Raw genomic sequence first — 22,948 nt, 5'->3', positions numbered from 1 at the left:
TACTAAAATGATTCTCTGAAATTCAAGCAGACATAATGAAAGATTTTACGTGAAGTAATTAAAGAAAAAGTGAAAACATATTGTGTATATTTTCATATTTAAGTAAGCCCTCGTTTGTTTCAACATCTGGCTCTGTGAACAATATGATCAGCAGAGCGCCGGGGATTTTTCAAGCCTTAAAGAGCAGCCTCTTAAGTAATAATGAGAGTGAGAAATGCAGCGCGTTTAAGTGAAAATCCTGATTAATTATGTATGATTAGAGGACTCTTAAAAGCTTTGGGGAGAGAAAAGAAAGAAACTACATAAACAGAACATGAAGTCCAGAATGGCTGGATGGATACCAGACGTGAAATTGTAAATGAACCTTAAGTATACAGGTGACTGCAGAATGATGAAGGATGTTGCTTCTGCATGGCTGGACCCTGGCTGACCGTGTGTGCACAGGTCATGTCTCACTTTGTTTGCAATTTTTTAAATCAATGTTGGGTTTCTTTTGTCCACAAAATATCTTATTTAAATGCTTTTTTTACGATGCAAATGTCCTTAGATTTATATAAAAACTATATTTAGTTTGACCTCTGTTGGAAGTAAACCAGTATACGTGCAAACAGAGGAGAAGATGACACATTTACCAGCTATTTTCCTGGAAGACACATGTATGTTTCCTCAAAGAACGAGTCACCGAGCAGAGGTCATTTGGAAATATCAATTCCGATGGAAATACATTCAGACATGCAGGTCATATACACACTCCAGATAACTTCAACACACCCGTCTAATTCTCTTTTATTCCTCCTTTCTTCCCCCTTTCTTCCTCCCTGTCACTGGCATCATGCATGTTTTCACCTCTAAAGTGATTGTACCTGATTTATATGACAGGCCTTTAACCCTGCGTGTGCCTGTCCATCAGCATCAGGCAGAAAACACCCAAGGGCATGTGTGAGCAGAACCAAATCTGGCTCTCTGTCATTCAGTGGCGGTAACCTCCAACTAGAATTCACTCCAACAAATCACGTTTATTCCTGCTGCACTGTTCGGATGTGAGTCAGACACACAAGGTGAGAAGTGCTGCGGGTTGTGTACATCCAAAAATATACTTCCACCTCATAGCAACAAGCTTATTGGATTGTTTCTCTTTGACAAACTATAGACTTATATGGGTATGTTTATCATGGGAATAGGAAGTACAGTCAGTGCACAGTGATTGACAGTTTGGATCCTACTCTAAGCCTTGTTTGGTAATTAATTGCAGAATATACGAGCTCAAAGCGAGAGAACACTCTCCAGCTGAAAACATGGATTTCTAAAATACCGTGAGAGACCAGAAGGAGGCAAACAAAAGTGAACGCTGTCGCCACCTCCAGCCAGTAGATGGAAATGCGAGTGAGTGTATTAATGCTGCAATGGCCCCACCTACTGGTCACACATAATATTACAGATTAGAATGGGCAGAGAAATGAGCTGCAGTTCTCCTTCATTTAAAGCTATATTGTGAATGTAAGCATAACAAGAGGCTCACATCAGTCATGCTTGTAGTTTACATGAAGGAGGGAAAGGCATTACAAATATGACTCAGTATGTATGAAAGTATTTTTTTTAATAAAAAAAAGGTACAAAAAAAGAAATGTGATTTTAAGAATTAAATTATATTTCATGGGGATTATTTTTTTAAATTGTGATAAATAAAAAATTATGATAAATAAAAACTTTATTGACAAGAAAATGAATAATAAATTGATACAATGTTCAACAGATGTTGAAAAAAGACATTTGTATGACGTTTTCAGTTCATTATCATTATAAATTATATTTCTTTTGATCAACATCAAGAAGAAATCTAAAATAAAACACATTGGTAAATTGGTCAAACAAAAAAGCTCTACATGATTATTGTTAGCTGGAGCCTTAATATTTGAAAAAAAAATGGTTTCCTACTAAAATAATAGGAAAATTTCTCCTGCTACCAAATATTATAAATACCACTAAAATAAAAATAAATAAAAGAAAAATGACTCATGATGCAAATTGCCTTTTCAGAATATACGAAGCATTTTGATCCTTTATCTTGTGGAGGTCATATTACCTCATTTATTCACTTGGGGGTGGTTTGATGTACATAATAATAATAAATAATAATTTATGGTCTGAACATGTTTTTGTTTCTTATAAGTATAGTCATAGGTAACTAGTAGGAATACTGTATTTACCTACTATAATGATAAATGGAGTAATATAAAAAAGTAAATGGATTAAGAATATTCAAATATTCTCCTTAATAGGCTTCTACTCAACTCATTTCTGTTCGTATGTTAATGATTTTATTATTTAACGGCATATTTTGTAATTGATAATAACGTTTACCCCTTGATTTAAGATTATAAATTAAACGTTTTTTTATTAAACAAATACATTATTTTGCTTGTTGTTAATATTTTTCGTTAATACTAGACTAGCACTCAACGAAATTTGTGATCAAAACATGCATTTATATTTCCTATGTACCCGGAAATAGATTGTTGCGGAGATTTCAAAATAGAAGTCATTTTACTTGGTGGTCACGTGACTCCACTGTTTACAGGCATCCGGAGAAACATGGAGGACACCGCTGGCAGTAATCCCCAATCTCTCGGATTTACAGAAAAATTAAAGTCCTGGCTCTCTTGGTCATGGACCTACGTGTGCTTCATTTGGTTCGGCATGGTGCTGATCATGATTTACGTGCTGTGGAGCCCGCTGAAACTGCAGGAAACTCTTACCTCAGGTGAATTAATGCGGCTGCTAGCTAGCTATTGTTAGCATTCGGGTTTAGCTGGCTGCAAGCGGGAGCTGCTGGTTTGACAGTTCGTTGTTTGACTGACACAGGCACACAGACAGAGCCGACTGTCGCGTTAGACTAAATCCGACTTTTGGAATATCTATTTCCAGCTCCTCGTTTTAATATTTTATAACAGTAGCGTGTATTTAATGCAGTAGTAATCAGTAGTTTACTGTTGTATTGCAAGTATGCAGCTTCAGGTATCATATAATTAAGATACTGTATGTGGCTTCATGTCCCCTGCTTTACTAAAACCCACTGACAATGACTGCATGTTATTATGTCAGATACGGTTTATTGTATGATTATTTTAATTGCATGGTCACAACAGTGGAAAATAACTTCACAGCGACTGTCTGCTCTTCTCCTTCTTGTTTCAGCCTCAGTGTTTTTGAATACACTGACTCCCAAGTTCTACGTGGCTCTCACTGGAACCTCCTCCCTCATCTCTGGACTCATCCTTGTGAGTAATCACTTTTCAGGTTTAAGAGTCACTCTTTGCAAGATCAATTTTGCTTTTAGGCAACTAGGAAGATACAACAATAACCTCACCCTAAACTTCAATTTAGTATTCATGGAATGAAGATCAGACACATGCGTGGAAGCCTACCTATAGGGCAGTGTTACTACTGAAAGCAAGGCTGTAACATTTACTTATTATTCTAGTACAACCAGGAACATTAATACCAGCTCTTTGTCCAGGTTGGTGTTTCTATAACTCAGGGATGTAAAGTCATAAACTGTGGAGAAAGGTTGTAGTTCAGAGAATCATAAGTTCATATGGGAAGAATACAGATGATGGAGGGGAAAAAGAAAAGAAGGTGGTACAATAGAGCATTTTGAATCTCTTTGAGTCAATATAGGCAGAGTTGAAGTTGCATGGATTCTTTTTTTTTATGCTGCTTCCTGCAAAAAGAGTGACACGACAGCAGTAACCATTAAGGCTACATTCACACTTCAAACCTTAGTGCTCAAATCTATGTATTTGTTGTGCTCTTCAAATCATCCTTTTTTTTTAACAGATCAAAATCAGATTCCAGTGTACACTCGTCATTATAGTAATAATAACAACAATAATAAAGATGTCACGATGAAGCATGCTGTCGCAGAGCAGTAAACATGCTGACCACTGAAATCAGTGTTCGCTGGTTCCTCAAGCCAGCGAGCCGGTGAGCAGATGATACCGAGGAGAAAAGATGAGGAGGAAGAGGAACTAACTGTTTTATGGAACAAGGGCTGCTACGTCTTTACAGAGGGGTGCGTGTGTGGATACACACAGGTACAGATTTCATTAAAAATGTTAGGATGTCAGAGACTTCTTCATAATACATCTCTCAACCCCACTTCAGAATTGTGACAACTGTCGATGTTGAATGATGTAAAATGTTGCATGAAACAGACAGACAGAAGCTGCACTGCAAGAAGTCAGATCTGAATCAGATTAAGGCTCAGGTAGAACAGCCGCCCAAAGGTCAGTCTCCATGTTGTCTGATCACATATGAGCGATAAAACAACTGGAGCTATTCTGTCTGCTGTCTGAATGTAACCTGAGTAATGCATGATTGTTGTCCTTTCATATACTCTCTGTAAACATGTCATCATATGTGTTCCCGCCGCAGATATTTGAGTGGTGGTATTTTCGTAAATATGGGACCTCATTCATTGAACAAGTGTCAGTGAGCCACCTGCGTCCTCTCCTGGGCGGCGTGGAGAGCAGCTCCACGACTGGTCTGTTTGCATCAGTTAACGGAGAGGCAGAGCCCAGGCCCAGTGTTTCAGGTAAATATGTATACAGTACAAACAATAATAACAACAACACTACTCATAATACTACTAGTTCTAATAACAATATCTTCCCTTTGTTAGAGTGTAAGGTCTGGAGGAACCCTTTGAATCTGTTCAGAGGAGCAGAATACAACAGGTAGGTGTGATTCTGACAACTGCCTCAAACAGGGCTAAATATAGAGGCTTCGTTAAGATGCATGAATAATACACTTCAATTCAATTTGATTCATTGTGGGACGTTAAAACTGCAGCACACCAGTTCGTATTGTCCTCTGTGCACCACAGGTACACCTGGGTAACAGGGAAGGAACCCTTAACATACTATGATATGAACCTGTCTGCTCAAGACCACCAGACCTTCTTCACAGGAGACACGCCGCAGCTAAGGCCAGAAGACGCTGGTGAGTTTACACGCAGACTAAAGCTACAGTTTAAAATGTGATGTGTTTTAACCAACGAATAAGAATAAGATCGAGATCTCACAGGTTCTTTGGACATTTTCTGAATGAACTGCTTTTTGTTTTGTTTTTTGTTGAGAAGCTTTTGACTCACAATCAAAACATGTCAGGACTGTCGGGTCGCATCTATAATAAGCTCGAGTTCTTCGTCTCATTTCAGTGATGCAGAAAGCCTGGAGAGAGAGAAATCCTCAGGCCAGGATCAGAGCAGCTTACCAGGCCATAGAAATGAACCATGAGTGAGTCACTGTTCCTAATTATCTCCTTCAAAACTGTATCTTATCCTTATCCTTTTGGCTTTATGGGTTCCGTCAACAAAATATTGCTTTATACACGAACATAACTGGTGTCTCCGTGTGTATGAAAACATATATATCATGAGGTGAGGCTGTTTAAAATCCGTCCTTTTGTCTGTAACACATGTTTGTGTTTGTGTGTGTGCAGATGTGCAGCAGCGTACGTGCTCCTCGCAGAAGAAGAAGCCACAACCATCACAGAAGCTGAGCGCCTCTTCAAAAAAGCACTAACTATAGGTAAACTATGTATCCATTGTGAACACTGAGACACAGTAGCTAATGACTAAGGAGTAACTACACCCACTTTTGATACTGCTTATGACACATGCCCTGCCAGACCCCGCGCAGGGCACCACCTCAGAATGCAGTACTGTGCAGCTCTACATCCCAGGTGAGGGTGGTTATCATCTAGGCAGGGACGAGGATTTTAGGGACGGCAACTGTTCTGGTTTCCGTTTGTGTTCTGGTTTCTGGTACTTCGCTTGTAGTCAGAGTAATATTGACCAATCACGTATCAGCAGGCTGCGGCATATGCAGGAGGCGGAGCGTAACGCGCCGTAATGACATCCCGACTCCCGTCAGCGGCTATCTGACGACGATTTAGCTTCTTAAAAATCTCTATAAACAGACACCTGCATGCTAACAGCTAACAATCTGTTCAAGATCTAAAATTCAACTTGAGATAAATTCCCTGACGCTGTGTCACAAAAGCCGTTTAGATTTCCCGACTTCCTCGAATGCATCAGAAATGATTGATCCGACCTCCGTTAAACAAACGAGCATCTTAAAAGTAGTTTGACAAAGCTTCATTTCGACTTTGTACAAATCTGCATCATGATGTTGACATTTCGGCGAAGTTAAGACCTGTTAATTAAAGTCAGTCACAACAAAAACTGTTGCAGCACGCGGAAAAGGAAGTAATTTATCGCTAACTGCCGGCTACACGCCACAGTCCCTAGAGACTTCATCATTGTCACACTATAGCCGACGACGAACTGCACCTGTAACCCCCCACCTGATGTTATCCTAAGTGCAATATCCTATCAGTGCCTTTCCTTTACACCAGACCACAAAATGCAGTGTACACTGATGAAAGTTTTATGAAATGTCACATATTTTCTGTTTGCCATCCACAGCTGGAAAAGATATCAACTTACTGGTATACATTAAACGCAGACTGGCCATGTGTGCGCGGAAGCTGGGACGCATTAAAGAAGCAGTAAAAATGATGAGAGATGTAAGTTTCTGTTTGTGGAATAACTCCTGCAACTGGAGCAAAATGTTTACTGTACTCAAAACAATGGCGACATATCAGGACGAACAAGTAGTTTGTTAATGTGTGGTAATTTCTCTTCACAGTTAATGAAGGAGTTCCCACTATTAGGAATGTTAAATATACATGAAAACCTCTTGGAGGCACTTCTAGAGCTTCAGGCATACGCTGATGTCCAAGCAGTTCTCGCCAAATATGATGGTAAGACTGAACTCAGTGAAGAATATCCTGTAAAGTCACAGTTGTATGTGTGGACAGAAATTAGCTCAGTGCAATGAAGTGAGTCTTGAAAATATACTTCTTCTTCCTTTGCAGACATCAGCTTGCCAAAATCAGCCACGATATGCTACACATCTGCGCTGTTGAAAGCACGGGCTGTATCAGATAAGTACGTTTCCTTTCAGCAGGTATTGTTATAAATATCAGCTGAACCTTGCATACCATTCAACAGCAGTGCCTCCTAAAGATAACCAACGTAACCTGTTTTAAATGGCTGCAGTAAGAAGAGCAAACAGTCCTTACATTGTGAGCAGCGTTTTCACGTGAGGCGTTTTTCTCTCAGGTTCTCTCCAGAGGCCGCATCGAGGCGAGGGCTCAGCACAGCAGAAATGAATGCTGTAGAGGCCATACACAGAGCGGTCGAGTTCAATCCACATGTGCCAAAGGTCAGTCATTACACTTATAAGTGTCACATAGACTGGCAATCAACACCGACCCTGTAGCGGCTGTGACTGCAGCAAAGATGAGTCTCAAAGTCAGCCAATGGTTGTTGTGGTTCCTGGCCATGAGTAGGGGTCGGGGAGAGGCAGCGGCTGTGATGCCAAAAAGTGTGCAGTCTGCTGTAAACAGTAGAAGAAGAAAACTGTGCAACCGACTTATAGACGATCAAATGAGAATGAATGAATAGGATTGGTTTACCCAGATGTTGAGGACATGTACAGATTCATTGCTCCTTCTTATTAATCTCGCCTGCTCATCAAAAACTTCAAAAGGAAACTGTAATCAAAGTTAGCCAGAATGAAGAGACCCCATTGTTTAACATGGAGTCCTTGGTTGTGGGCGTGTATTTACAGAGCCGTCAGTGGCTTTCTACGTTTCACTGAGGAGAAATAGACGTGACGCGTAAAACGAACGGAGCAGCAGAAAGTTACTCACGTATTACGCCCGCCTTGCGTGCAGCATCGAATAACATTGGAGCGTTCTGTCCCGGCACACGCGTGTCAAAAACACGCTTCAGATACGTTGCCTGTGTAGATTCCCTGTAATGGTTGCTCGTTAATCACTTAAAAATGTGCTCAAAAGAATGAGGCTCTCCTTGACAGTAACTCAGTCACCCTGATAAACCTCTCTTACATGTGACATAACAACATCAATCTGTATGAAATTCTACTTAAATGAATAACTGGATGGTCTCTGTTAGACTCCTGAATTAATTTGTTGGAAATTACACCTTTCTTTCTCTCGCCATCCACACCTCACCCTAATGCCTTTTCGCTCGTCTTCTACAAATCTCCATTTTACTGTTCTTCTGCCTGGTCAGCCGGCCTCATTCAATTTGTAATAACACCGGTGACAGACTTCATGCATTAAACTATCTGACAACCTCCTGAGACCCTGCGTCCTCATACGGGGACATTACATTTTGGCTTCACAGCACCATCATATTTAATGTAGCGAAACTTAGACCCGTTGGTCTCATTTATGGACACTTTGGTCACAAAAGCACATTACACTGATCGGTGTACATTCAAGATGGCCGTGATCCCGACCAACATGTGTTACAGTCGGTCTCTACAGAAAAATCTACCAGGTACAAAACCTCTTCAGATTTTGTGATTGAAACTTGTTTATTTAATGCGTATGAACAGTAGTAGCTCGATACGACAGACAAATTTAACTAATTTTATCAACAGCAACAAGCTACAACACCGCTACGACAAGGTGCTCACATGAGGACTTTTCCAGTGTAACACAAAGACAATTCTTAGGTTTCGTACTTATTAGGTCCTGTTAATCCCAAAAGGGTAGGAGAAATTAAAAATGCATACCAAACAAAAGCTCGGGTCTCAGGAGGCCACGACAACAGTTCATTCAATTGTCACATGACAGGCATGTGTGCAGAGCTCACGCAGAACAAACCTGCACAGCAGACAGGCCGTCAACTCTGTGGGACAAACCAAACTCAGTAAAGGTTGTGCATCAGTTCAGCAGCCTACATTCAATACATGGTGTATACACGAGCTCACCAGCAGGTGTCAGTGTAGGTCTAAACACAGACATTCAATCTGTCAGATTTACACCTTCAAACTTGCTTTCTATCCGTGTTTACCGACTTTTTCTCTTTATCATTCATGTTGGTGATACTTCATCATTTAGCAACACAACACAGTTAAACGGGACACTTTGGTATGCTGGATAGGTATATTTGGGCTCATCATAAACTGCTGGAACAAGCCATTGCTGTATGATTAGAATCATGTCTTTGTGCAGGTATTTAAAACACAGCTGAACCAGGGAGAACACCGGACTACACCTGGATCTCTCTGGCCTCTCACATCAGTTCCCACAGGATTAGATGTCACACACACAGAGTCATACACAAGCAGTTGCAGCAGAGTTTTGTCTCAGTCTCGCCTTTGTAGTGTGCTGTTGTTTCATCTCATGGACTCTGGGAGAGAGACAGAGAATGTGTGTGTGTGTGTGTGTGTGTGTGTGTGTGTGTGTGTGTGTGTGTGTGTGTGTGTGTGTGTGTGTGTGTGTGTGTGTGTGTGTGTGTGTGTGTGTGTGTGTGGGGAGCGTGTGTGTGGGGGTGCACGTCAGCACTTTGATCCAGCCTTTCATTTTTAAGTGAGCGCCCTCATCTTCAGTGTCTTTCCAACGTGTCCCTCTCCACTGTGCCCAGAGGCAGCCGCTCTCTGTCCTCTCATCACCTGACCCTCATCCTGTTTCTTATCCTCTCATGTTCCCTCATCCCCAATCATCCCCCGTGCGAGCCAAACGGGGAGTCTGATGTTTGTCACCACTGCCAACTTCATCCAAATGACTTGTGTGAGTTTATGTGAATAGCTTAAATACCTGAAATTAGTTGCACACCTTTCACAGATGATTATTGGTCGGTTCATGTTTCAGTATTTGACTGGCATCTGTGGGGATTAAAGGAGGGGGATTGTTGCTTTGTGTTGTCTGACACGTCTGAATGATGACTGCACCTGTGGCTGTGGCCTTTATAGACACGGGTGGACCTGTTGCCCCTCAAAGAGGATCTGTAAGGGCTTTTCCGAAAAGTTCCCTGAAGCCTAATTAAGTTCTCAAGTGCAGGTTTGACTCCAGTTTCAGACATAGTGTAGAAATGTGTGCATGCTTTGGCTGGGGTTCGTATTTAACAAGAAACTAAACTTTAACTATTGAATACATTCATCAGACGTTCATGTATTAGGATCATTTGATAAACCAAGTTATTTATACAATGTCATAAATTACATCAGCTAATAATCACAGGTTATTAGAGTTCTATCAAAGTGTCACATGAGTTGATGACAGCTGACACTAACAGACTGAAAAGGCGGGGCTCATTCTAATTAGCCCCTTGTAACTGACAATGTTATAAACATTGATGACAGCTTAACATGATGTAATAATCAGTTAAAGGAATATTTCGACATTTTGGCAAACAGTTATCAGCTTTTGACGAGCGTGAGATGAGAACATTGATTCCAATCTTACGTCCGCATGCTAATTACAAAGCACACATTAGCAGCCTGTTAGCCTGTTAGCTTAGTTTAGCACAAAGACGAGAACAAAAGTTAAAGTTTTGTTCTTTTTGATTGTGGCACGTAACCCTTTAAAACTAATGTTTTTACACTTCTTTCAGTTTTACTTAAACCAACACTGTAACATGTTATCTTTATAAACAGATATTTGTTGTTTGGTGCTGTTTGGTAGATTTGTGTTGTTGGAATTGTTCTGGTGTTTGTTTGTAGTCTGAGTAGAAAAAACCAATGAAGTTGAACTTTGGCTGAATGCAAGAAAACAGTGGCCCAAAGGCAACCTTGAATAGGGCTGCATGTCGATATGGATTTCTCAATTCGATTAGATTCAGATTCACAAGGTCCTGATTCAGTTCTATATCGATTATCAAAATGTTTAATGTTTACAATAAGAAATAACCCCAAATAAGCTACATCATGTACTTTTTGTTTTCCGTGACAAACACACAGCAGTCAGCACAATATTAACAATTGTATGAATAAAACAGCTTATTAAAGTTTTTTCCAGTTCAGATTTTTAGAACATCTGCCTCAGTGTTTTGATAAACGAACTGGGCTTCAACTTGCGCAAGATTTGGCCACGAGATCTCACAGCGTGAAGAACAAAGCCACACGAGAGTTACAGGGAAAGGCGTACTGTATAACAACGCGCTGAAAATACACTCGCAGCAAAAGCCGACGCTAACAGAGAGTATCATAAACATCAGTGCAAAGCTAACTTATTCATGGAGGCACACACGGGCGCTCACTGATGTCTCCGCAGTAGGTGCAGTAAACAAGTCCAGGCATGTCTCCCTCACTGCCGCGTTAAATCCAGCCCTCATCTTAGAACCAACTGTCCACTGTCTGAAAGGTTTAGAGTTCTATCAACCTCTATGAGCAGATATCTGCATTGATGATAACACTCGATAATAATAACAATAATAATAATAATAATTATGATTTTATTTGTAACGCACTTTACATTTAGAAAAATAACTCAAAGTGCTACAGGCTAAAACAAGGTAGTAAAAAAACCAGACGTAATAAAAAAAATCGGCATTCTCGCACCCCAAGTTGTCAGACTTAAAACAAAGACAAGAACAATAATAATATAAACAAAACTAAAACCTGATGGGACAAACATTGGTACCCAGCTGCCAGACATCACCACCATCTACACCACCCGCTGCCTTCGCCGGTCACACAGCATCATCACTGACCAATCAGATCCAGCTCATCACCTGTTTGACCTTTTGCCCTCAGGCAGGACATACAAGTCCATCAGAGCACAAAGCTTCAGGATGATGAACAGTTATATTTCATCTTGTCTTATTCTGCTCTGCGCAGCTCAGGGAGGTGCCTCACTGTTTCGTTGTTTTACACAATGACAATTAAGACGTAAATCTTTAAGTGCACAGAGAAGAAAGTCTGGACCCAGATATCCAGGATCAATTATCCGGACATCCTCTGGCTACTCTTCAGGCCTGGAGTCTTTACCCATGAAACCCAGAGGCTAACTCGTTGTCAGACAAAAACCAATGGGTGCAGCAATTGGTGACCTTTGCCAGAGGCAAGCTAACCACTTCTTAGCGCTTCCAGTATTCATGCTGAGCATAAACAGCTAACCTGGCAGTAGCTTCATGTTCACTGTACAGACGTGAGCGTGGTGTCAGGTTTGTCATCGATCTCTGGGCAAGAAAACAAACACGAATAATTACCAAGATTCAACTATTCCAAGCTGCAGCCTCCAGACAAATGAAATCCATTTGACCTGCTATTACAGCCCCACTGACAGACAGAGTCCAATATGTTTGTTACGTACCTCCTACATCATGAAGGTGCCATTTCCACCCTCGTATTAATGAGTAAACTCTATTACTGTGTAAAGCTTCAGGAGGTGCGACCAAGATGACTCCATAACAAAGCCCATTGTGTATGTTTGTGTTTCTATAGAGAGGCCTTACCAGATACCAGTGTAGCAGTGAACTGGAGCAAACAGGAGGAGCAGCTTTGCTAAATCTGAGTCCATGTGGATGTTTTATCTTCGTATACATCCCGACCATTATCATCAGTATACAAGTTAGATTAGATACATTTACTTGTGACAGGAAGAAAGACAGTTTGGTCTCTGGACAAAAGTGGAAAATGTTTCTGGTGTGTGTTTCTGTGTGAACAGGACATTTCTAACATCAAGAGAAAATCAGCTGCCCAGTGGACTCTGCCAAATTAAACACGTGGATTTATTAAGGAACAATGTCGGGTCAAGCGTTAAGTGTGTGGCTGTGTTATCAAGCATGCCAATGAGCTTATATATGAATGAATATCATGCTACGCTACATCACATGAGCTTACTCAAACTGCTCCAAAAGCTACACACAATAAACCCACATCCACGCACACACGCTTCAGTCTGTTTGCCCTCCTTCCTCATGACCCCGCTCCCTCTACGTCTCTCCTCATCGTGCCCCTACTTACCTCCTTCTCCTCCCCTTTGTTCCCTTCTATGTTCCTCTCCTCCTCATCTTCTTGTCCTTCTTCATTAATCCACCTCCTGCACCACCTTTTCCTCCATCAGCCTGTCCATTCCAATCAGCTTCTCTAGCAGCGAGTGGTTAAGAAGCAGTCAGTTTGCTGGATGCTTGGATAGCTGATCAAGTGTTCCTGCTATCTGAGTCTGCTGTGCATTTACGTTTACAACCACTTTGGTTCATTTGGAAGCGGCCTGGGCGACCCGAGCCCATCTAGCCTGCTAGTTTACTCCACTTTAGAAGGCCGTTTCTCATCTCACCCCATTCTGGCTGACATGTTTTCATCTAGATTGCCTGTCAATGGTCAGAAATGCCGACCTTTGCTTAGTTTACCTTTGAAATTGGCTTTTTGGTTTGTAAATTGAGACCGAGTAACAGCCCTGGGTTTGTCTTGAATTAAGATTGATGAGGTTTGATTCAGACACAGTGAAGGGGGCAGTAAGGATTCGCCTCATCCCAGCCCTCTTTTGTATAAATCCTTTTAGTTTTCTGCTGCCTCCCTCCGTAGAGGCTGGAGTAGCTAGCAGTGGTGTTTACTGACTGTACGAAATTCTTAATCTATGTTTGTGTGTCTAACCCCTACACCTGTTTGCCTTTACGGTCTCTCACTGTACACATGTGTTTGTCTGACCCTGATAGAGCAGCTACAGGGCTGATGTCATTGTTGCCCCTGTGTGTCCCATTGTGCGAGGCAAAGCGCCGCAGATTAGAATCAGAAGGCAGCTTATGAGTTATGCTCTGGGCTTATGACTGCCCAGGGATAAAAGGAGAACACATGAAACTCAATCCCTTCATCAAAGAGGCGACAGGGAGTGGAGAAGCAGACCGGAGAACAAGAATGAGGGGAGGGGGGAGGGAAGGCAGGCCGCACAGAGGACTGAGGTGTCACCAGGTCTAATGCCATGGCATGCGAGGAAGGACAGCTGAGCAGCCGGCCTCTCTAAATGGTTAATCTTAAAACACAGAGGACGCAGAACTACATGGGTGCCATACACCGTTCATTCATTATCAGAAGCAGGCGAATATGAACGTAGAAGTATGTCAGAATATTTCGGGCTGCCTCCTTCAAGTCAACGATTAGAATCAATTGAGCACTTTTTGGCTGCATCACTGTTTACAGAGCAATGCAGGTCAGAGGATGAGCCCTCAATGTTCATTGTTCAAAAGGTTTTCACTGGGATCCATTGAATCTATATAATTAAAAACGACGGTGCGCTGGTTTAGCTCAGTGGTTAGAACAGGCGCCCCATGTAAAGAGGCTACCACTCTGAAAATGTTTACTATCAAAACATGCAGGTTGATACAAAAAGATCGGCTCACTTACAGATCGTCAAATTGTTGGACTTTAAGATTGGACCCAAATGATGCGAGCCTTCCTACTCGTGCTGTGATGCTTCCTGCTGGTCCTCAGGTGTTACACAACATTAAATGTATTGTATTTTATCACTTATGGCAGTTGTGTTGTGCTCTACAGCAGAGAAGTCGTAGGTTAGCTCTTGATCTGGCTGGCTGCCTAGAGAACGGTAAAAGAGCAGTGCTCAGACGAAAGCAGACCGACATGGTGAGGAGGATGAAGGCGGACAGTCAAACGGCTTGTTGGAGCAGAGAGAGGCTGATTTAAGCAAGTCAGACAGGATAAGTGAGGAGGGCAAACAAGCAGCTTCTGGGTGTCTCGGCTACAGATCCTTTATTTTAGGATGGAGAGAGAAGAGGCTGGATGAAGGACAGTTTACTGTAATGTCTGAGTGACAAGGAGAAAGAGTGTTTACACCTGTTAGGTGGTTGTGTGCCTGCTTGAACATTTACCCACTTCGAGGTTTAGCAAGATAAAGCTATAGTGCAGCCATGAAACAGAGGAAGCAGAGCCTATGCGGAGGAGGACAGTGGATTATTGGGTGAAGAACAGTGGAGGTGGATCGCGTCATTGTCATGAGAGGCGCAAAGTTGTTAACCATCAGTCACCAAGACTGTGCAGGAATATGAGGCAGTGAAGAGAGAGGAGAGGATGCTGCTAATCACAGTAATGAATAGGTTTGCTCAGGTAGCTCAACCCAAGTGTTAATTGAAGGGAGCTCAAGGAGCTCACTTATTACAATCTCGGAAACCATCACCTAAAGACACTAACTAGCCAGCAGTTACTCAGATACAAGATTAAGGCTAACCTGGCCTAGACATCCTTTTCCTGAGCTGGGTATTGGAGTGAAACCTGAGTCTTGCCCAAGGACACTTCAACAGGTGACTGTAGCAGTCGGGGATCGAACCACCAACCTCCTGATTGAGGGACGACCGACTCTACCACTGAGCCACAGCCGCCTATAAGATATGTTATTAAAGCCTTGGAACATGTTTGTTTGCACCAGATTTAACTGCAATCCATCAGAGAGTTTAGATATGTAACTCCAAGTGAGGCAGATAAACAGTCTCAGTCCTGTTGCTTGGGATTTGGCTCACATCTCGCAGGCTAAAGGAGCGTGAAGGAGGGTCGGAGAAAGACAGACAAGGATGAGCCAGGTTGGAGAGCCTGGGCAGACTGTAATCATGAGGGCACAAGTGGGGAAAGAGGGTAAGGCAGGGGGAGATGGGTGAAGCAGCACGGTCTGGCTGGTTAGATGGATGGATGGCTGGCTGAGCCTGTGACCATGGAAGGGATTAGACGGGATTAGCTGTGGGGTAACCTTCCCAAAGTGTCAGTCTGAGATCCACAGCGCTGTGAAGCTGGCCGCCTGGGAATCCAGCCCAGGGGGCCCCAACCCTGCACATGGGTTTTGTTTAACACAGACCCCTGCCACACTGGGCACCACAGACATAAAGTACATAGAGTGGCAGGTTCATCAAAGTGACTGTAAACCTATTACCATCCTATCTATGGACACAGCTAGGCCTAGTTAAAGATGTTTATTGCACAAAGGCAGTGTACAGTGTACTTAGTTATGTGGCGATGCTTGTTCCTTGTTATTTTAGAAAACCTGAGCTGTTCTATAGGTCGTAACTCTGTCAGCACAGTGAACCGACTGACTCGCCGGGACAATCTTACACAGTAGGGAAGGAGAGGAGGGGTAGGCGGGGATGTTACACATCCGTGGAATGAATGTACTGTACTGTAACAATAACACACTCTCAGAGCACTTTGGAAAGCGTTTCCCCCCCACCTTGAACAATTGCAAAATAAGGCTGTCAACAAATACCTCACATGAAGAAAATATGTCTCCAGTCTGCAGGGAGTTAACCAGAGGGAATTACACAACAGAAAAGAATATGTGGAGTGCAGATGGAGAAACATGGAGATGATAATGAAACTATTAAAGCTGCACAAATTGATTTCTAACCACAGGGGGCAGACGTTTTTAAACCAAACTTACATCTGCAGATTTATTTTTCTACTTCAGATCCAGCACAGAGAATGCTCACTTGTATTTTAGTTGTAGTTCTGCTCTGTAGGATGGCATGCAACAAATCTCTCCAAAAGAATCCAACTGATTGATGTTGCAAGAACGAAGATTTGATTTGCCATAAAATCAGAGTTATAACAAACAAGCATTCACAAGCTGGTAGCACATTGCACAGCCACATTGTGCACAAATATTCAGCCTTCAGACTTGTAGACATTAATCACATCGTATTATCGCAGGTTTTTGACAGCAGGATGAAGTGCACCTGTACTAGACAGTCAATCTGCTCCAATTTCAGGAGGCAAAAGCAACAAGGGACTGTGTTAGCTTACCAGACGTCTCGTGTTTCTTCCTCTTCCTGTGTTCAGTACTTGTTGGAGATGAAGAGCCTGATCCTGCCTCCAGAGCACATCTTGAAGAGGGGTGACAGCGAGGCAGTGGCATACGCTTTCTTCCACCTGCAGCACTGGAAGAGGGCAGAGGGAGCCTTAAACTTACTACACTGCACATGGGAGGGCAGTACGTATCGCACTTCTTTTCTATTACTATACTAAATACTACTGGGAAGTTCCAGTTAATGGAGCCGGACATTTCAAACGAGGATATTTCCCTGCATGCTGCTCTTTGCTTTGTTTGTTGTGTCATAGGTCATCTATGCTTAGAACACCCACAAATACTCTTCCTGTGATTATACAAGGATGAGATCATGTCTGCAATGAAGCGCAGGAAGATTGTTATTGTTATATTTCATTCAGATGTTAGCGTCTTGTCACTGTGTTTAATATTTTGGCTACCAAGATGATTTGTTTAAACAGCCGGTGATGATACAATTGTTTCACTTCTTACTGTAAAGTCATATTTGGTAACTTTCTATTTGTCTGCCTTTGCAGCCTTCCGGATAATTCCCTACCCACTGGAGAAGGGTCACCTGTTTTACCCCTACCCAGGATGCACAGAAACAGCAGATAGGGAACTTCTGCCCTGTGAGTACATCAGCCAAACCTTCATACAGTCTATAAACGCACGATTGCCTAAAGTCTTACTTGGTAATTACCGTAAATTCTGTATATGAGACGCACTTTTAATACATTTAAAAACATTAACATCTAAAAAGTGGGCTGTGTCGTATGTACCAGTGCGACCAATATACCAGTATAAAATCGAGAGAGAGGGATGTTATTGTGTCATGTTATTGTTTACCCAGACGGTGGCGCTACAATCTCGCTAACGTTGTCGGTTGTTAAGTGGTGACGTCACACCTCCGCATTGAACTGTTTCCAGGTCCAAGCCGCTACAACGTCTCTTATTTACAATATGTCACAGCGCTTCAAACAGTGAGGAAAACAGACTTAAGTGTCGCTAACGCTTCGTCACGGACATGCACAGTCAGCCGCCATCTTCACAACATTCAACGTTAGCGTAAGCTGCTAGCTACCGCTAGCTGCAGCACGGGTAGCTACCAAGATTGCAAACTCGACATGGCGAAAACAGATGGTAGGCTGTAATTTGTGAGTGTTTTGAATGTTTTTTAAATGAAAATAAACTGAAATAGTGTTGAAATAACTTGCATACACATTATTATATTAATAAATAGCTACAGAAAACCTTTTTCCCTCCGGGATACCCCCAAAAACAGACTGCGACTTGTATCCCAGATTTTACGGTAATCATTATCTCACCATTTAAACCCTATGTCTGCCTTGTTTATCTGCACTGCTTGTGTGTAGCTCTGTTCTCTGACTGTTGTCGTTTTGACTGCAGCGTTCCACGAGGTGTCTGTGTACCCAAAGAAAGAGCTTCCCTTCTTCATCCTCTTCACAGCAGGCCTTTGCTCCTTCACTGCCATGCTGGCCATGCTCACACATCAGTTCCCTGAGCTCATGGGTGTCTTTGCCAAAGCAGTAAGTGCTTTAACTACAAGTCTCAATTGTTCAACAGTTAATCCTGATAGTCCATTTATTTAATTGTTACAAGAAGTTGAAAGAGGACGTGTGTAAATTGGCTGCTGTTCGCTTTTTTTCATATCTGTTTTAAATGCATGTTTGGAATCTGAATCTTTTGACCCTTCCAGTAATCACTGGCTTCCATCACTGTCAGTAACACTGGAGGCTCATGGGAATCGTAGGCCTGTAAAGTCTGTGTTTCCCGCCAAAACAAGCTGTAATCCAAGTTAAGCTATCAGTGATCACAGCTGAATAATGTTTATCATCATAGCCAAAATAGGTTACAGCCTAAACGATTTAGAAACTTCAAATGCGTGCATGGCCTTTCTGTTACTGTTTATGTGTCACAGAAGTGTTGTGTTGTCTGTTTTTAGCCAGTCTGGCAAACTCCCTCCTCTGGCTAATCCTTTGTTTATGGTCATGCTGTTTATTAGGGCCGGCCTCGACATCGACTCGTAGCAAAAACAAGGCCGCACAGAACATCTAGTGCTCTTCCTTTTGTTATGGGAAAGATTGAGTGCAGATAGGATTTTTACAGCAGCTCCAGCGAGCCTGGTTTGTGTAATGCTCAGATGGAGTGCATGAAAAGCATTGAGGGAGGAACACAGAGGTCCTCGCTGAGGAAAAACAGATTCCCCTGAATTCGCTGCACTCGAACAGAAGATCCAAGCAAGGCAAGACAGCGGTGGTGCTGGTGGCTGTTTGCCTTCTCTTTATTTATGGAAACCAGACGTGTACAGCAGAGGAGCTGAATACGTTTCATTTATTAAATGGGATTAGAGGAGTACTTGATTTGCACTTGTCTGGCCTGGCTGATCGTCCACTTATGAGACTATAAAAGTGTCAAGTGTATCAAGCACACCTCAAGTATTTTAAGAGGGAAACCATATTTTAATATTTTAGAGGGCATTTCACTGATACTAGCTTACTTTAATCACCCACATGTGCGTTTAAATCTTCTAATATACACATACTTTATATACTGTATAAGCTGGAACCTAATGGTTAGATGTAGGTGGATATATGGCCTGCTGGTAATCATGAAAGAGAGGTTGAGTTGCTCCATCTGGGTTCTAATTTTTCAGGAGAATTGACTATTAATATGCTACTACAACACATTACTTTTTTATAATGTAAAAAAGTACAACATTATTTTCATTATTTATCAACAGTGTTGGATCGATTGTTTTTCTCCCCATTATAAGCCTGTTTAGACTCCAGAGTGCTGTCGCCTCCTGTGAGAGCTCAGGATAATGGATTGGTTAGAATGCCATGGCATTACATTATCCTATATAGTGTTGTGCTCTTTGTCCAGGGTGATCTTTTTCTAAGGGACATGATGTTAGTGGCTTAAATACGTTATAAGTTGTTCTCTTTGGCAATGAACAGTAATTTGACTGTTTGACAGACTGTTTGCTTCATCTGAGCGTCGAGTTTGTTTCTTCTTCTTTGGATTTTCACTTCTTGTTGAAGTTGTATCTGTAGTCATCCATCTTTTCTTTGTTTGTTCAGCCATAGTAGATTACTGTTTACTCGCAACACTTGCAGAGAGCGGAAAAGCAGCCGCTTAGCTCCGCCTACCCTCTCTGGCAGACCAACCACTGCTGGCTGATGGAAAACGCGTCACTAACTGGGCGCCGCCACAGACACCCAGCCCATAATAATACTATATACTGCAAATGCAAAGGCTTTCATCAGTGGGCCACAGGCTCAGTCACCATGTGTTACCTCATTCAGAGAGAGAGAGAGACTTACAGACATTTATTTACATGAAAATATTCCAGATCATTCCTTTAAACATTACATTATTGTTTATGGTCATATTAGCATATTAGCCTACTACAGGAGCATATACAGTTATCTAACACGGCTCTTCGCTCTTGTTGTTAATATCATAAATCAATTTTAACGAATGATCATTATTCAGTTTCAGGTTTCGCTTGCCTTTTGCCAATTCTGTCTTTTTTAAAATCATTTTTCTGCTTTCGTTTTTATTTATTTGAGTAACACCGAAAGAGAAACAGAAAGATGTAACATGATTTATTTGATGTATAAAAGTATGTTGACGTGTGAATCATGGCTAATACAAAGTTTATCCCTGAAATCCGATAATTATATCGACCTGTCAGCACTGTTTCTACAACTATTAAAAATTATAATTATATAATGTTCCTTCAGCTTTCTCTTCCCTGCACTCAGGGGATTGTCAGGGTAGCGTCTTTAAATATATATTCAGCTGTGGATGTGGAATCAGTACGTCTAACGTCACGCCTGTTTTGTTTCCCGACAGCACAACAAGCTAAAGAGTCAAATAAGAATGTTTTTAACCATTGATTTCAAAAGTAGCTTGCGTGCCTTCCAGGGATGGGCGAGAGGGAGCTTCTGATTTTTCTCTCTTTTCTTTTTAATCTGGATTTTAGTTCATAAGAACATGTCTAACCTCTATGAGACATACTCATTAAGTTCCATCATATTATTATAGTGAAATCTTGATAACTTTACTTGTGTGGATTTATTAAGTGTTCTGCTTCAACATGATCTAAGACTGGGTGGGAAGCGGTTTTACTGAACACTCATTCTGCCTTTCCTCCTTTGCAGTTCTTCAGCACACTCTTTGCACCCCTGGGTTTCTTCGCAGACAAGATGGAAAGCTTCATGCCGTCCAGTTTTTGGCACCAGCTGACTCGAATCTGACCCCATCCCACATACACACACACACACAACACACACTCACACACACACACACCCCAATACCACTCCAAACCCTCGGACAAAAAGTGTTTGCTCTCCTGTCTTCAGCATTACTGTCCACTTGCTGCATTGTTACTGATTATGTTGGCTGAGGTTGTATCAACACGGCAATACCACTCTTAAGACGCTCTCCCACACTGTTCCAGCAGCCAGTGTTTTTCCAAGACCACATTTAGTGAATAACATTTGCAATGATTTCACAGGGTCGTTCATTTGGTCCTGAGGTTTTTAAGTATCCAAGAAAGCCTGGCAATTTAATAAGAAATTTGTGAGAGGCACTGAAATCAGGAAAACAACCAAAACTCTTGATGTTCTTCTAACCGCTGTCTATTTGTACCAGCCTGTAACTGACAACAGGAAATAGAAGCAACAAAAAGATCCCGTTGAGTATTTTGGATGAGAACCAATGTGTCCTGTATCAACCCTCGGCGCCCTGGAGACATCCAGCAGGGCAGATTTAAAAGTCTGTAACATAAAAACAGAGCTGTGATTTACAGCCTCCAAGTGCCTGCAGTGTATACAACGCCTCTGCGGTTCAACACTTGTTACCATGGCATGACACCTCGGCACTAGATCACCGGGGCAACAGCCACCCTTACGACATCGAAATAAAAACGGGATCATCTCTGATCGTCTTATAGTGTGACTCATTCCTGCAGATTGCACGACAGAATGTTTTTCAAATGAACAGACATGAAAAGAAAAACTGTATAAAAACTACTTGATGCACAAAACTCATGTCAGAAACGTGTTCATTCTACTGCCAGTGTTTGGTTTCCTCTGTGAAAGATGTACTCATCTCTAGTGTAATGTGTAAGTTAAAAACACTGGCTGATAGTAACCTGTCAACAACTCATCTACCTGGTTCAAAATTGTAATCAAGCCTGTAAATGTAATGTGCATTTTATCCATCAATAACATAATGACTCAGTTCATTCAGAAAAACAGAAGTTTACAAAATGTTCCAGTTGTGGTCGATAATATGCCTCAACATCCAAACAACAGGTTTATTACATTTTTAGGCGGGCATGTTAAGTATACCTTCCTGTAAAAATGTATTACATAATAAGTAGCCTCAACAGTATGGCGTCCTAGCCCAAGGATGACAACTGTTCCTTCTTCATGTTATAAAAAATGTGTTAACAAAGTGCCTTTTAGTATGTCACAATAGTTAAACACCGATCTGGTATTTACTGCACCTACAATATAAAAGTTTGGTGCCAATCCTGCTTATTGATCCCTTCAATTAGTGTCATTTAAACCGTAATAACTGATCATCCACAAATTTGCTTTAAGCAGCCAAGTAAGAATGGCAAGCATTGTCACTGGTTGTGATGTAATGACACGTACATGTGTTGCAATTTGTTTAACAATTTGGATTATATTCTCAACTACCGTGCTCGACTCTAAACTGCAAAGGCTCTGTTTTCACTGTGGTCTGTGATATTTGCCTTGTTAAATTTGTTACACTTGAAATGTCTCATATAAACATGCAGCTGAAATGTAAGAGTACATGCTGAAGACAGGAGAATGTTTGAATGGATGTAACTACCCTTGGTTGAGTTTGAAGCAAAACTCACAATAAATTGCTCTTTCAGTGCGATTGTCTGCTGTGATGTTTATTGTTCTTATGTCCTGGAGAACCTTGTTTTATCGTTTTAAAAGTGCTGCTCTAAATTAATGTGTAAATACTGGAGACTTAAAGGGGTCATATTTTAGCTCTGCGATCAGTTTTCTATTATTCTAATGTGTTTTTGAATCACGTTGGATAAGTCTGTTTCGTTTTAAATTTGTATACATATTTTAATTTCATTATTTCTTGGAGCCTCTCCTTCCTCCTGAAACCAACAAGCCGTTTTGCCATTCAAATGTTAGACCTTAGTCGGGATTGGCTGACAGTGGAGTAACGGCTAAGCCCCTCCCCCACGTGTGTGGCCGCACTGCACTGTCCCTCCAAAGTT

The 22,948-nt window shown here is 41.7% G+C and overlaps 1 protein-coding gene across 1 annotated transcript; it reads left to right on the top strand.

The window, feature by feature from the left end:
* Nucleotides 1-2,590: 2,590 nt before the first annotated feature.
* On the top strand, nt 2,591-22,577 carry st7l (suppression of tumorigenicity 7 like). The gene is made up of 15 exons (XM_069677660.1): nt 2,591-2,761; nt 3,196-3,278; nt 4,435-4,594; nt 4,682-4,736; nt 4,886-5,001; nt 5,219-5,297; nt 5,503-5,591; nt 6,491-6,591; nt 6,714-6,828; nt 6,943-7,015; nt 7,190-7,292; nt 16,662-16,812; nt 17,184-17,276; nt 18,055-18,194; nt 20,835-22,577. The coding sequence occupies exons 1-15, from the start codon at nt 2,593-2,595 to the stop codon at nt 20,928-20,930; spliced, it is 1,623 nt and encodes a 540-aa protein (XP_069533761.1). The 5' UTR covers nt 2,591-2,592; the 3' UTR covers nt 20,931-22,577.
* Nucleotides 22,578-22,948: the final 371 nt, after the last annotated feature.

Source organism: Semicossyphus pulcher, unplaced genomic scaffold (assembly GCF_022749685.1).
Source record: "Semicossyphus pulcher isolate SPU_LCO1_2020_fin unplaced genomic scaffold, fSemPul1.0.p SCAF_3, whole genome shotgun sequence".
Taxonomy (NCBI): domain Eukaryota; kingdom Metazoa; phylum Chordata; class Actinopteri; order Labriformes; family Labridae; genus Semicossyphus; species Semicossyphus pulcher.
The sequence above is the reverse complement of the archived record's forward strand: the minus strand, read 5'-3'. Positions and strand labels throughout refer to the sequence as shown.